This window comes from Aythya marila, assembly GCF_965140915.1.
Source record: "Aythya marila genome assembly, chromosome: 1".
In the NCBI taxonomy this organism is placed as follows: domain Eukaryota; kingdom Metazoa; phylum Chordata; class Aves; order Anseriformes; family Anatidae; genus Aythya; species Aythya marila.
Window position 1 is genome coordinate 191,862,518 of NC_139042.1, and position 16,147 is coordinate 191,878,664.

The window sequence follows — 16,147 nt, forward strand, 5'->3', positions numbered from 1 at the left end:
TAGAGGTGACAAAAGGAACACTCTGCTTTAGCTAAATTAAAGGACCTGCTGGAATTATTCAAGTTAGCGTTCCGGTAATTTCAACCATTTTTAAAAACAGTAACATCTGCACTGGTACATCAGGATATGCATGGGAGTAATTCAGTAAAGGTCAACAATTAAAATCACAAGCATGTACCGAGTGTTATCTGTAAAAGCTTTTTAAAAACAATCCAAGTTTTTTACAGAATAAAGACTCCACTTTTACCAAGTAAAGGCTTGTGAACTATACTGTCAACTATTAGTACTGCTCTTTGTGATTCAACTATTAGTACTGCTCTTTGTGATCATCACCTAAAGCTAACTACATACTACATTTTTTCACTGTTGCTGTGAACTCAGACCTTAAAAGGAGCCCATGTACGTAAAGCATCCCAATTTCACCAAGATTAAGTAAAATGGATGCAGATTCTCATATATGCTCTTGAAAATCCCAGGTCTCCTTTTTCAGCTGTCAACAGCAGCAGAAATCCTCTCTTCTCCTTCTTTGAGCAGGATAAACTACACATGTCTGCCTCTGTCGAGCTACTATGCCTACCTTTCTGGACTTCCCCTTTTATCCATATGCTCCTCCAAGTACTTAACATAAGGTACATGAATTCTGTGCTGTTTATGTTAATGGGATGGCAACAATCAGAAGATTCTTGCATATCATCTTACTTTGAAGTTTAGTCTGGAAACCACCACATCGCCATTCGGAGTAATAATAGGAACATTTTCACAAATAATTCCATGTTCAACGTCAATAACTTTTCCTAGAAAAAAAAACACAACAGAAATGTTTAATGTTTTTGAAACCTCCCATTAAGCAATATCTTGCAGCCTTTGTGCACAGCTGAGAAGTCTAAATTGGTGAGTTTCAACTTGAATAAAAAATCCGGGCAATATATCTTAGGTGGTCAGAAAGACACGGTAGTATTAGCCAGAAGTGTGTCATGGATCCAATATTTCATTATATAAGAAATGCACAATATGCATTAGAAATATATAATTCACTATAAAGAGACATTTATTCATATCCTACCTGTACTTGTTGTATTTTGTTTTAAATAGGTGGTCGTTATCAATCAGTAAAAAAGTTCAAGGATAACCTTAGACACAGGCAGTCTGGTTCACCTCCTGTTGGAGATTTCATTGGAAAATGGAATCTCCTTTAGCTACCCGCTCTGAAACTGAAAGCCCAGTTCAGCCTCCTCCAGCAACAAGAGCAATAGATAAAATATTTAATGGCTTGCTTCCATCTCTTTTTGAAGCCACAGTGTAAAAGTCTCTAAGTATTTGTGGAAACCTCTATAATATTATTTCACTCCGGTAGCTATATTTACTATCTGGGTTAGTCGCAAATTTAAATATACAACACCCATCAGACATTTGGATGTATATAACACATGGACTTGGAAACAAATTCTTCTGGGAATAATTAAAAAAGAAATCAACTCTACCTTCTTGGTTGCCTGCAGACGGGTTTGTCTCACAGAACCCAACAGCTGGGTTCCAAAACAAGAACCAGAAATTACGTGTAAGATGCAAAGAAATAAAGATCTCCCTCTGTATTAGAAGGCTGCACATTTTAAAACTTGGACTAATCTGAATAAAGAAAAAATGAATTAAAGAAAAGTTGAGTTTATTATAAAGGGATCTGGTAGTTTTCCCTTCAGGTAATGTAAAGTCTTAGTCTTCCTTTAGGAGGCTCTTTGTTCAAGTTCATCAAACTTTCTCAAACTATAACGAAATGGGCAAAAATTTGTGTGTCATGTATCAGCCCAAATGTTCTTTTTTTCCTAAAGTAAGTTCTATTTATAACAGTTCTGAGGTGTTCAACATGAAATTATGGAAAACAAATGTGCTTTGCTATTGAAAAAAAAATGCAGCTTTATCATAGCAGGCTCTACTGCCTTCAGACTCCTCAAAGGCACCTGGTATGCAACTGAGAGATCAACCACATCACAGATTTTGACAGATTTTGACAGATTTGGCCAAGACATACTTCTGTAAAAGAGGGCCGTACCAGTCACTCCACATGCATACATCCACTGGAGTAAGCATTTATTTGCCTATATGAAGGATAATTTTCTGTGGAGACAATCTCAAGCAAATTCTGTAAGTCATGCATATTTTTGAGCACTTGGGTACAGGAGAGAAATTGTAAATAAATTTTTAAAAAAGGCTATGATACAAAATAGTAAGCCAAGTGAATATTAAGGAAACTTAATTCTCATTTCCCAACTTCAGAGTGTTTGACTGCAAGCTTAGCATGCCTTTAAAGCTTGGTGTATATAATCAGAAATATAATTTGCCAGTACTTCTGCAAGATGTACATCAGGATATTTCAACTTGAAAATTCTGAGTTGTTAGACATGCAACATATATAGTGGTATTATGGTCTGTTAAAATATTCTGATGTTTTTCCTATTTTCACACTGGTCTTATTGACAATAGTGAATGCAAGGCACACAGCACAGGCATTATTTAGGTACAAAAGTTTACATTGGATGATTTAAAAAGAATACGTGTTGAAAAAGCCTTTGGAGAAGCTGAATACTACAATTTTTCTTTTCTAACACTGGAGAGGTACACGCTGTGAGCACGTGTACTTTTATCCTCACATAAATCCACTCTGCAGGGATTTCTGAAGTATCAAGACTGAAAGACAGGAGGAAAACCAGTACACAATGGAACTTGTCATAAAAATAATATGGAACCTGTGGCCTAGATTAATCTGGCCTAAATTCCGTCTAAGTCCTTGTGTCCTAATGTTTTGCATTGGCTAGCTGCCTCTGAGAGCCTGCAAGCACTCGGTAGCAAACACTAGTCACTGCGACTTAGGAGGAATTCAAGCCAGATGAAATGTGCCTCTGTGGAGGAATCAGACCTCAGGAAAAGGCTGTAGAAAAAAAAGGAGCAGCGTATTACTGTACTAAACCAAAAGGGAACACAAACAGCATTCTGTCACACATAAATGTATTTGCTTTTGTTTTTAAAATACGTATCTAAAATGGTCTCAAAATGACTTTGTTGTTCCAAATGGGCTAAAACCCTTTTTTCTATAAGATGTCATTTCTTTCAGTGCCAGCCAAATATTACCAAGATTTACAAGATTAAGACATCAGCTGTTTCCACAGCTATCTATTATGCTGCATCAGACTGTTTGTTTTGAAGAACCTTCTCAGAGGACCATTGAGAAATTTGTGCTGAAGGGCAATGCTGTTGAAATTGTAAAAAAAATATTTCATAAAGAGCATTCTGGTGCCTTCAACTCAACCGATATTTTAGCTTTCAGAGGCCAGAAGGTGGGAAGGAGGCTTTCCAACACCAAAGAAGAGATGGAAAGCAGAAGGCGGGCTGTTGGGAAAATTAGGAAAAGCTCGTTGCAAAACCTGTATGATGTACCTCAGAGAAAAAAGGAGAGAGATGGTACACAGACAGTGCTTTGAGGAGGGTGCAGACAGAAAAACAGTGACACTAAAAGGATACAGGATAGAGACAGGAAGAACTGAGGAGGAACTGCATATTGATCAGATCATTTGGGAGATGGGGGCAATGGTAAAGTTGCCAGCCCATTTTCAGTTGACAATTCCCACTAAATGATGAAAAAATGAGCAAAGGCTAATAGTAGCTGACAACAAATTATTATTATCCCTTCTACCCCAAACAAAACAATGTGGTGTATGGGGATGAAAATTAATGTTACAGTCTCGGTTTTCTGGGGAAAAAAAATGTCAGAGGAAAGCAGGCACTGTTCCTGTAAAGATACTAATACCACCAGCACAACCACCACCACTAATGGTATAGTTGAAATACCTTTTTCACTGAAAGTTTTCACAGAATATACTTGAACAATCTTTGTGGAAGTGTTTTAGAAAAGCACTAAATAAGCACAGGGTTACAAAACAGCAGGAAGATAGAATAGAAGGCAACATGGTCTCTGGAGGCTGGTTTGCTGCAGAAACAAAACCTCTGTTCAACTACGGCCCTGTTGTACCAGCCAGGAATTCCCCCCCGAGAAATCTATAAAAATGTGACTTAATTACCCTTGATTTCTAAGGGCCCATTGATGTGTAACTCTGTTTTATCTTCATTTTTACTGTTGTTTTCAGACTCCTGAATAACGGCAGTTCTTTTGTAGATGCCTCTCTTCACCTCGTCGAAAACAGCAAACATGTTGTAGACACGGGCAGTGTATCCTGCTAACTCGGTAACCTGCAAAACAGTAAACGCCTCATTTCAGTTACACATCCCAAATTCAATAAATGAGATGCTTAGCCAAAGACTCACGAAAACCATTTGCAGCTATTCTAAGTCACTGCTTCTCAGATGTTATTCTGGAGGGATCAATGATGCATCTTTCGTCACCTATCAATTTGCCTCCGTTGAGATTCTGTGCTAGCCCAAACGCCACCCACAGCTCCTACCAGCCAGCAAACACAGTTTGAGGGGGACGGATTTCAGCCAGTGTAATTTCCTATAGCTCCAGTAAATGAGGAGGTTGCAGGGACTGCTCTTTTCCACTGATCAGTACAGACTTCAGCCTGTGGAGAATAGCTGTTAGGTAGCTGAAAATAGCCTGTCATACAGAAGAAAAACAAAATATCTGCATTTCCCAGGCAAATAAAGGCCAACAGCAGTGAGAAAAATATACACCCATAATTACTCATTTCCCTGTGTTCCCTAAACCCCCTTGTGAGACAGGCGTGCTTTTCCTTTGTAAAACAGGTAGCACCGGGGCACACGCTAATGTAAAATACAGTACAGAAAAGAAATGACTCTCCTATCAGCTGCATGCCAGAGCACCAGAGCTAAATCTGAGACCCTGGATTACAACTGGGAATTTTTAAAATGGTGAGGTCTCTTAAAGGGCTTCCTCATTTTTAAAATCCTTTTATCTCTGTTACCACCTGGTGAATACAGAAAGAACAGGTCTCTGGTGCTGATGGTTTCTTATTCACAGATACTGACACCACCAAGAACGCCTGAAGAACTGCCTCCATCTGCCGGCAGCAAAGAATTAAACCTGGGCATCTTATTATGTAGGTATGATTAGATGATTTTAAACAGGTAGATTTTTATACTAAATGCAGAGAACAAAATAGGAAGAGCAAGATACAATCCTGTGCAAATTTCACTGTTGGTGCAAGATTCAGAAGTGAGTACCGGGTAGGGCCATCATGCCACTGGAGGTGAACTGGCTACAACATCTCAAAAAACTCAGTTTTAAGAAAGTAATCAGCCACTGTTTCAACTCCATCACTTGGACATTGTCTTGCACTATTGGTAAATGCATTTACAGGTGGGAAAAGTACTGGGCTAACAGCACCTGAGGCTGTAGGAGCTGTAACACTGTTCTCCACACTGTAGCCCTTCTAGCACTGATTTCAGTGGTAACCCTTCTAGCAAATAGCAGTGATGCTTGATGGAAAAAATCCTGCATATGATGAATGAAATGTGCACCAACGGCACCCCACAAGAAATATAACTTGTAGTAAGTTTCTAAACCACGATTCTACAGCCTCACTTCGTCAAAACATGAAGTACTAACAAAACTATTGACCTGCAAACTGAGCAACACTGACTGGAAGAAGGCTGCTGTGGTGGATCAGGTGGGTAAGAACTGGAGCCTCACTACCACTATCAGTGGAATGAAGCATACTGTCATTTTTTGGAAACTGCCTGAATTTCTGCAGTATTTCTTGAAGAAAAGTATAAATATAAAATTAAGATGGAAGTTCTAAGAAGTGATCTTTGATCACACACTGCCTGGATTAAAATTTCACCACGTGGTAAAACAAATGAGTTTGCTCAGCTGTTGCTACTACTTTGCAAGGATTTTTTGTTTCCAAAAAATGAAACCACAATGTTTGTAAGTCCCCATGTACATTATATAAATGACTAAATTATTGAAAATAAAGTAGAATAACATCAGTGCATAATAGGTTATCTGGCAGTCTCATAAGAGCAGAGGTCAAGAAGGGACACAGCTATAGCAGCATAGGTCAAAATCATAGTCCATTAGAGAAGAACACTTTGTGAAAAAAAAAAGAAAGACAGGCTCTGGCTTTGTCAGAGACTGTGTTTGAAGGCGCCAAACTACCTCTCCTCTCCCAATTTAAAAAGCTGCAGCTATTATGGCTGGATTCCAAGTAATGGAATCCATAGTCTTTGATTAGCTGCCCAGCTAATGTGTGCCTCCTCCCTGAAAAGGGGTTCCCACCAAAAGGATGAGCAAAAACCAGCTAAACAAACACAGAACCAAATGTAGAAGGGAATGTTGAGGAGAATGACACAGCTTTTCCTCTGCTTAACAGTCTGCACCTAGAGAAATCCCCCAGAGAGAACACAGATGAAAGTCCAACTTGACTAGAACTGGGGTGAGGTCCTGAACCATCTCTGATCCTCCAGATGAACATCCTGTATTTCTGGGCTGCCTGCAGTCCTAAGGTGGACTAAAATTTCTCTACTTTGCAAAATTATTTCAAATTTAACAGGTTCAGAAAATACTAAAAATGGCTCTATGGTTTAGGTGTTCAGAAAGTAAGCATTCAATTATTTTTTTGCACTTCTAATATTTCTTCATATATGGATGTATGCATATGCATAATGCATATATATGCATTTTTTAAAATAATTATTCAATTATTTTTGCATTCCATACACTTTTCTTACAGGAGGACAACCTGAACGCAGGTCTGTGCTCTGAACAGAGGAGGAATCTGAACCCTTATCACTCAGATTCCAGGAACTGTACTCTGATGACACCTGAAGACAGGTACAACAAATTACATTTATGTGTTGCATCATACTGGCAGCTGTGCACTTTTGACTCTTTGTGGACTTAAATCTAAAGACCAGACTTTAATCATTTCAAAGATCTCCATGGATTTAGTTGCAGTAGAATTTTCCTTAAAAATAACATACTTTCTATTGTTTAGTTTTACATTAGATATAAATCCTGTTTTGCTTTTCTTTCCTTTCTGGTTTGCATTTGACTGATGTACGATACCTCTTTGTATGAAGACATGATCCTTTCAATAGCATCTGCAGCAGAGATCAGCAGGTTTCGTGACGTGGTAAAAGTTTCTGTTCTTTCACTAACTGTTGCCTGTTTCTGGCCATCTTCAATCTCTAAAAGTAAAAAATTAAAAAAATGTTAGATATTCTTCTGAAAGTTCTCTCTACAAAATAATGATTAAAACGTGAGCAATTATAAAGCAGCTTTTAAATTAAGAAAAATTTAACTCTACAAAAAACAGCCTTTGGAAAGATTTGGTGAATGCAATTAGCTTAGATAGCTTGGGAACAAAAAATAAGTGGGAATATAAGGAATTCATCTTCTTATGCAAAACATCCTATTCTTTTATACTGTTTGTCTACCTAAATAATTTCCTTTTAATACATAATGATGTAAGTTAAATTTTTCAAAATAGCAAAAGGTGAAACCTAATCTGAAACAGATTTCTGATAGAACGTTTACTGGTTTTGCAATTATTTGTTTTCAGCCTTGTTTACTCACTTAAAAAGAAACATTCATACTGATGCAAACTTGGCAACATGGTATTTCTGTAAGAATGCAATAAGTTATTCTATTATTAAAGGCATGTGTTTAAATAAGATATTTCTCTCTGAAAACATAGCTTCTCTGTTCATCCGACCTAAGAACAAGAGAATAGCAAACAGTATTTTTTTTCTTGGTAGCTGCCTCATTTGACTGACAAGATCAGGTTGTAGAAATCTACTGTCCAGAAATCTGCATGCAGTATCAAAGCCAGATGTATCTTTCTGTCCTCATTAGATAATTCAATCTAAATGTGTATTTTTTTCATTCACACATTCAAAAAGGTATCCCTATAATTACATCTGAATCACTGAAACAGTCTATAGATTATTTACGGGAAACTTTTTAAACTTCTCATTTAATACATTTGTTCATATACACTATATAATCCTTTTTCTGTCCTCAGATGGTCTTGTAACTTTTTAGCAAGTGAGATACTTGTTCCCATTTTCTAGATTAAATTATACAGCACCAGTACACCATCAACTAGTTGCATGTCATGGAGCCACCTGGAACACAATGAGAGGTATGATTTTAAAAAAAAAAAAAAAAAAAAAAAAAAAAAAAAAGACAGGAAACCTCTTGCAAAGAAAGGAGGTATTACAAAACTCTTGCCCATGCAGTTCTCACTTATTTGGAATGTCATTTTCACTCCAAGAAGAGTAATCTTTAGTTAATTCATTACTATAAACTAAATTGAAATTTGTTTCTTCCTTCTCAGAGAACCAAATTTTACTGGTCTTGTTGGGAGTACAGCCCATGCAAGGTATGTAGAACTACCAAAAATATGTCATTTAGGAACTGCCCATGGCTGAACTACACTGATGCTGTATTCCTCTTGGATGAATTTATTTAACACTGCTTCCAGCACCCAGGCTAGCTCATTTCGAAATAGTTTGGAGATCTCTACAAACCACTGCATCAGCCATTTCAGGCATAATTCTGGGGGTATTTGACAAATTAAAACTACACGGCATTTATGAGCATTTCACCGTTGTGAAACAGTCTCTAATATTATATGCCTAACCCACCAAGACTGCTTTTCTCTAACTTTTTTTTCCCCAAGACATTTTTCATACAGCTTGCCTCCTTTGTTTAAAGTGGGGCACTGCAACAGGTCAGAGAGGTTATATATGCCTGAAATCTCAGGTCTGATCATGATACTGGTTTTGATATTTGGTATTGGTACTTTGATACCGATTCTAAAGCAATGAATCCAGCCCATCTAGTCCTTCAGATCTGAACCAACTTGCTTCTGACCTGCTGAGACACGAAGCACTGTTTTGCCAGCTAGATCAATGTTCGATCAAAGTTCAAGTCTGCTCAATTATTTGAATGGCTGTTATACTTCTAGCTGATCTTGACGATGTTGATTTATCATTAATAATGTGTTTATGAAGCATCATTATGATATGCCTCAGGGCTTGATAATAAGTTCTGTGCTTTAACATTTCATGTTGCTGGTAGCAAATATTCTGCTGCTTTACAGCATGAGCTATCTCTGTGTCTTTTTTCTTCTCCCACATTTGAAAAGTACTTATCAAAAGAATATCCATGAGTAACAGGAATGTTATTTAGTTTTGCAAGCACACAAATTAATTATCGCTCTTTTGTTCCATACACTTTCACTGTGGCTTAATCCCTGCAAAGGACATTCTTTTTCATTTTTTAATTCATGCTGTTAATACAAGGGAGATACTCACACTGTGTGGTCTTGACTGTACTCATTCTCATGCTAGCAGACAGACTCTTAGACTGATTCATCACTTCTCTGTTGTGCTGAAAACCTTCACTAGTTGCATGAAGTGAAATGCCTTGGTACGAATTAGTCTGTTGGGAATAGGACCTCCTGGTATTTTTGAAGCTGTTACCCAGATGCCAGCCTTGGTCCTGATATAGTGCCCTCCTGAGCCATGTGACGGCCAGTGGCTCAGGCAGCTGAACTCCCAGCCACGTGCAGGCACAACAGCAAGCCAGCTAAATAACGTGTGGGCAGGTTAAACCAAGCTTGTCCAGTTCAACAGCCCGGATTTGGAATGTAATGACCAAGACCTACACTGGAAACAATCCATTCATTCCTGGTTAAACGTATCAAACGTAGAATGCATCCTTCTGCTTACACTGTATCATCTACACTTAATGAATCCTAGAAAATTTGTAATATATTCTGTGGTTCCAGTTGTGCATAAGGAAACCTTTTGAAGCAAACTCCCTGACTCGTCTCTCATTACCACTCCCTAATTACCCTTTTTTTTCTGCTCTCTTGTTCTTATACCATCTGCAATAACAAATTACTTGAGTCTTGTATCACTTCCTGGGAAGTTGTGACAGGATGACAAAAATGATGCCATGCCGGCCTGAAATATGAACATCATCCCTCTTCCCTCAGTGAGTCAGGGGAAAACAGTGGTTCCTACCAGGCCAACATGTAATAGAATAACTAATTGTAATTACAGTATGGTTTGTGGGATGAGGAGATAAGCTCTCTAGGAATGTGAGTAAGTATCAGTTTGTAAAATAGCGGTAGATGTTGCAAGAACCAGCATGCCATCCCAACCACTAGTGAACAGGACTGCGAGTGTCATTACAATCTCACGTCACACCAGTATCCATTAAGTCCTGAAATCATGATGTTTATCAGGTCTATGTTTGAAGCTGTTTCTTTTGTATTGCTCCTTCCTCAGCTGACTTCCTATGCCTGAAAGTTACCCACGAGGCATGGATCTGGTAATAAAGTCTGTGAACAGTAAATAAATCTGAACAACGTTTAAGGAAAGAATAGTCTTTTGAGGAAGTATCAAGGAAACATTTGGAAATCAGTAAAAATGCTATTACCGCCATCCGCAAATCCCGTTGCAGTGATGATGGGCACAGCGACCATAATCATACCACAGCTACTCCAGACGTATTTCATCAGGAACTGCTCTATCATGATGTACCACAAGCGTTTGGATAGAATGAGATTCATTTGATCCGTCAAAGACTTGTAGCTTTTTTGCAGTTGTTTCAGTTCTACCTACAGTTAAAAAATAACAATAAGTAAAACATTTACACAATGCAACAAAGATGTATGTGCCATACAAGTACATTCACATATCTGCAGAAGCTAATCAATTATCCAGAGTTGTGGCTTTTAAATCTCATTTTCTGTGTGCTACTTCATCTTCACAGTGCTGCATTCTCACAGCAAAAGTACACAGCTTTAGGGAAGTCAGCAGACCTGGCTCTTATTTACATCATTGTCCCTGGATGGCCCACTGGCAAGTTTTCAGTTCTTTTAAGATCTCTGATACATGCAGGAACAACATACCACGCAGTCACTATAGCTGATACTAGCAAAGTAAGATTGATTCTACATCCTTTTAATGAAGATGCGGCTGTAGAGTTTCACAGCAACCGAAACTTCCCAAATTGGAAAGCATTTGGGGATCAATTATCTCTGACTTGCAAGGGCTCATCACGGAAATGCAATGCTTCTTGTTTTTGTGAGCGGTCTAGAGGAAGAGAGAATTATCCCAAGAGGTTTAACAAGTCAAAGATAGTTCCAAGTCAGTGTGACATAATGCGTTCTGTTCGAGCCAGTATACGTGGGAATAAAAGAAACTGTTTAATGTAGCTGCACTTCAAACACTACTACGGGCAGCTTTAGAGAACAATTGCTTCTACCAAAACAAACCATTTGCATTATATAATCGTTGCTAGCACTGAAAGTGTTAGTAATAGGTCAGGCTAGTTTCCAGTTTTCATTTTCACTTTACATGACACCACTTGTTTTTCCAAATCATGTTGGAAAGCTGCTACAGCCAAGATTCACTTCCAATAAAATATGAAGAATTGCTTAGTAAGGTGGCTTTAAAACAAGCCACTAGTTTATGTAACTGCGACTCCTGAAGTACTGTACTTAAGCTATTTTAAGACTCTGATGACTACATCTTTGCTTAGCTATGTAAAAGAGTGTCAAAGGTTGTAGCGATCTCTACTATCACTGAGTTTTTCCCTAGACTTTCCAGTGTGGTTTGGTTTTGATTTTGGCAGCATTAAATCTGGTAGCTCATAAACAAGGAAGAAAAAAAAAAAAGCCTGGAAGAGTTAAGCGGAACACAATGGGTGGGGGAAAAACAATACCCACGATTAGCTTTCTAGAAAGGCATAGGGTACGGCTGCAAAACAGGAACACTGTCAGAGCATAAGGGAGCTATGCTCTGCTCCCCCCAGACACTGCCTGTGAGATTGCATTTTCCTAGGAAACGGGAAGTGCTAGCTGTAAACAGGTTTAAATGTCAGAAGGACTCTAAGTGCTCGGAGAGGGTGGCAGGGGAAGTCGGGGTCAGCTCGGGCACTGCAGGAGCAAGCCCAGCACCCTTGGATTTCTCTCCTCCTTACCTTGTGCCCCCGGTAGAAAGCGATCTCCTCCACATTGGCAATGATGCGTGAGTGCACGAAGCGCAGGTAGCCCTTCTTGTGCGCCTCCTCAGCCACCAGCTTGCCGAACTTGGGCGAGCAGGCTTTGAGCACGCGGGCCGTGGCATAGACGACAAGCCCGGCCAGGACCGTGGGCCCGATAGGGTTGGCGCCCCGGGACCGCGCCGTGCGGATGAGGGTGTAGGAGGTGAGCATGACATCCAGGATGGGCTTGGTGAGGTTGGAGTAGAGGTGCGCCACCGACTGCGAGAACATCATGATGTCCTCAGTGAGGGACTGGTCGGGGTTGGCCAGCCGCCCGTCCATGCTGATCACCTTGTAGTAGGTCTGGTTGGCGAAGTAGGTCTCGTAGGCGCGGTGCACCAGGCGCGTGCGGAAGGCGAGGGCCAGCTTGCACTCCAGGTAGCGGATGGTGCTGTTCACGAAGGTGGCCGGGATGGCGATCATCAGCCATTTGACCAGCTTGACCACGAAGCTGCGGGGCTCCTTCTCCACGATGCTCTTCACGATCTTCCCGTCCAGCGCTGCCACATAGATGGAGAGGAAGGTCCTGGACACCAGCGCAACGGAGTGGAGGCACAGCAAGCCCAGCTCGGCGCTCACCAGCTTGGGGAAGAACAGCTTGCGCAGCTCCAGCAGCTGCCTGAAGAACTCCGCGTTCACCGCCGGGGGGGCTCTGCCGGGGCAGCCGGCTCCCCGCGGCTCCCCCCGGCCGGCATCTTGCTCGCCCGCCCGCCTCAGGCGCCTCCGGATGACGGGGCAGAGCAGCCGCAGCCCGTAGGCGGCGGCCAGCAGGCACGCAGCCCTCTTGGCGGAGCTCGACCGGCTCCACTGCACCCTGCGGGCCGCCTCCTGCAGCATGCGGCTCATCCTTCCTCAGCCCCCCCCCCGCCACCCTCCTCTTCCTCCTGGCGGTTCACGCCCGGCGGCGCGGGTCCCCCCGGCGGTCCTTCATGGCGCTGCCGCTGCCCGGCTCCCCCCTCCGCGGCGCCGGCCGACTGAGGGCTGCCTGCCCCCGGCCGCTGGGCTCCCGCAGCGGGCGGCCCGGCTCCTCGCAGCCCGCCCCACCGCCCACCATTGGCTGCGCCGCGCTGGGCGGCCCCGGCAGCCACCCGGCCGCCGCCGCTCGTCGCCGGGGCGGGGGGGAGCGGGGCTCCGGGGAGGGGAGAGGCTGAGCCCGAGGCGGCTCCGCCGAGCCCGTCCCTTCCCTTCCCTTCCCTTCCGCCTGCCCCGCGGCGTGGCGCCGCCTCCGGAGCGGGGAGAGGCGCTGAGGGGGGGCGGCGGGGCCTCCGCAGCTCGGAGAGCAGTGAGGGGGGAGCGGGGAGCGCAGAATCACAGGATCGTCCGCTTTGGAAGAGACCTGGAAGGTCACCGCGTCCAGCCTCTGAGCTGACACTAACCAGTCCTCCACTAAACCATATCCCTAAGCTCTACATCTAAACATCTTTTAAAGACCTCCAGGGATGGTGACTCCACCGCTTCCCTGGACAGCCCATCGCAACGCCTCACAACCCTCTCAATAAAGAAGTCCTTCCTAATATCCAACCTAAACCTCCCCTGGCTCAACTTAAGCCCATTCCCCCTCGTCCTGTCACCAGGCACGTGGGAGAACAGACCAACCCCCACCTTGCTACAGCCTCCTTTAAGGTACCTGTGGAGAGCAATAAGGTCGCCCCTGAGCCTCCTCTTCTCCAGGCTGAACAACCCCAGCTCCCTCAGCTGCGCCTCATAAGCCTTGTTCTCCAGACCCCTCACCAGCTTTGTTGTCCTTCTCTGGACTCGCTTGAGCACCTCCATGTCCTTCTTGTAGCGAGGGGCCCAAAACTGAACACAGTACTCGAGGTGCAGCTTCACCAGAGCCAAGTACAGGGGGAAGCACGCAGGGAGCCCTGCAGTATCGGAGGGAGCTCGCCAGGCTCCCCGCTGTGCCTTCCCTCACCTCAGGGCTAAGGGAGAGCGGTGTCAGGCTGTGGCAGTGCTAGGAGATGGAACCAGCTGCCCTCAGCCCTTTGGTGTGGTGTCTGGCCACGGGAGCTGGCCGCAGCCATGCCAAGGGGTTGGCAGTAAGGGCAGTTGTTTGTTGGTTTGTATTTTCTCGCTCCCAAATTCCTTACCGTTGCTGCTTCACCTGTTTGGTTAAGGTGGTGTATCTGAAGGCACTGAGGGAAGATCAGAGTCTTTAAAGAGAGATCAGAGTACTTAAAAAATGACTTTGTGTTCTTCACGCTTTAAAAATGAAGTGACTGCATCTACCGGTATATCACAAAGCATCATTTAAGATGTGGGAGACAAGCAGGTTCAGAAAACATGCTACAGGCATTCAGAGGAGTCCAGCCTTCCCCCAGGCATGCACTGTGAGGCCACGTAACCTCGCTGTGACTCAGCACACGCAGAGTTAAATTAAGTCTCATTACTGATATAAAACAGCCCTCTTTGGACAGAGTACAATGATGATGTTTAGATAGTAAGGCAAGCTTCGGGGTGAAGAAATAGTATCTTTGGTTTGAGAGAGACAGCTTTGCTTATCATAACCTCCAGGTGCCATCCAAAACACCCAGCATGCCAAGGCCAGCAAGACATGACCATGTAACATCCATTGCTCGCTTCTTCCGTGGGAGGCTGCCCAAATCGTGTCCACAGTGGACTGAAAAGTTAGGTCAAGAAGATGTGGAGTAATCCTGGGACTTAACAGAATTTCTGCTGGTGAGGAAAATGGTGCTCTAGGTGGCTCTGCTTGGCGGGGGATAAGACCTGGTGGTCTCCAGAGGTCCCTTCCAACCTCAACCATTCTGGGATTCTGTCTGGACAGGCTACTGATCTGGATAGAGGTCCTTTTATTTTTTTAAAGCATAATTCAAAGCCAGGAAGATGTCAACATCTGAACTAGAGCAGTACAGCTAACTTTCAGTTTCTAAATAAAAGTAGGCCTGGTTTCGCTGCTGATTACTTCGTCAGTAAAGTAAAAAGGGTTTTCAGGACAGGAAGATATTGGCAAGATACAGTGGCTAAGAAATCGTCTTGTTTAGGATTTCTTATTTTTTAATCTTGATCTCCAGACTTCCCATTCTGGTTTGTGTGTATCACAGCATGCTCTTAGGGCTGTGTTGCCAAACCACAGTTATTTGCAATATTTCATTACTCCAGCATTTTCTTAGCAAGGGGAAAGTTCACAGATCTTTCTCAGTTCTGCATATCTGCTGACCTTTTGCTCCACAAGATCTTCTGATGACTTGGTAACAGAGCTGCAAGTGCAGACGTACACCCACAGTCAGATCTTTGGGAACATTTAGGTAAAGCACATCTGACTGCAGTGTTTCAGTCAATAAAAGCAATGTATTTCCTTCCTTTGATGAAAGTATGGAGAAAAGGCCAAACTTGTTTTAAGTACACCCTTTCTTCTGTTCTTGCTGCCTCCAGGCTTTTTCTTTGCCACAGTCCTGCTCTGTAATCCATAGACAAACTCCTTTGTGCGGAACATGGCCTTAGCTGGTAGAGTTTTTTGTAGTGGTGAAGGCAGCAATTTTACTATTTTTAGGCATAATAAAATTTCTCACTGAAATTTCTTACTGAAAAAAAACAACAACCAGAGATGCCGCAATATTGGTGTAGTGATCAGTTCTCGGTTACCTCCACAATTTCTACTGAATTTATTTAAAAACTGTTAAAGGTAAGCACAATCAAGTACTTTGAGTAACTGAGGCTGGGGGTTTGGAGGGAAGTTGGTAGCAGAACCAGAATATCTTTTTTCTCCTCTCTTAAGGGGAACTAGATGTTTTTTCTTAATGCCAAATGATTGTCATTTTAGTCGTGGTTAGTTTTAAGCAAACACATTTAAAAAAAACCTGAAGTTCTGAATATAGGAACCAATAACTGAGAAGATAAGAGGATTTTATTCTATTTTTATTATTTTTTAGTATTCTGTAATAATTTTTCATTAAGACAATTTCCAGCAGAACAGAGTGCCATAATTCTACTCCCAACTACACAAATAAAATTATTATCCAAACAGTGCTTCTGTGATAATCAAAGTAACAGAGTCACTGTATATAGAAACGATTTGTGCTTGGATGCAACCACTTTCTTTGGAGCAGAAATGGAAACAATGCATATCAGGCTGACTAATCTCCATGAATATTT

General features: G+C 42.3%; 1 protein-coding gene across 1 annotated transcript in view; it reads right to left on the minus strand.

Annotated features, from left to right (window-relative positions):
• ABCD2 (ATP binding cassette subfamily D member 2) overlaps positions 1-13,179 on the minus strand; it is a 46,327-nt gene extending 33,148 nt beyond the window's left edge. The window contains exons 1-5 of the mRNA XM_082755334.1: positions 11,972-13,179; positions 10,424-10,604; positions 7,037-7,158; positions 4,071-4,239; positions 700-794 (exon numbers count right to left, since the gene is read on the minus strand). Of these exons, the coding sequence (XP_082611460.1) occupies positions 700-794; positions 4,071-4,239; positions 7,037-7,158; positions 10,424-10,604; positions 11,972-12,880 (1,476 nt within the window). The 5' untranslated portion in view covers positions 12,881-13,179. The remainder of the gene's footprint in view (positions 1-699; positions 795-4,070; positions 4,240-7,036; positions 7,159-10,423; positions 10,605-11,971) is intronic.
• Positions 13,180-16,147: the final 2,968 nt, after the last annotated feature.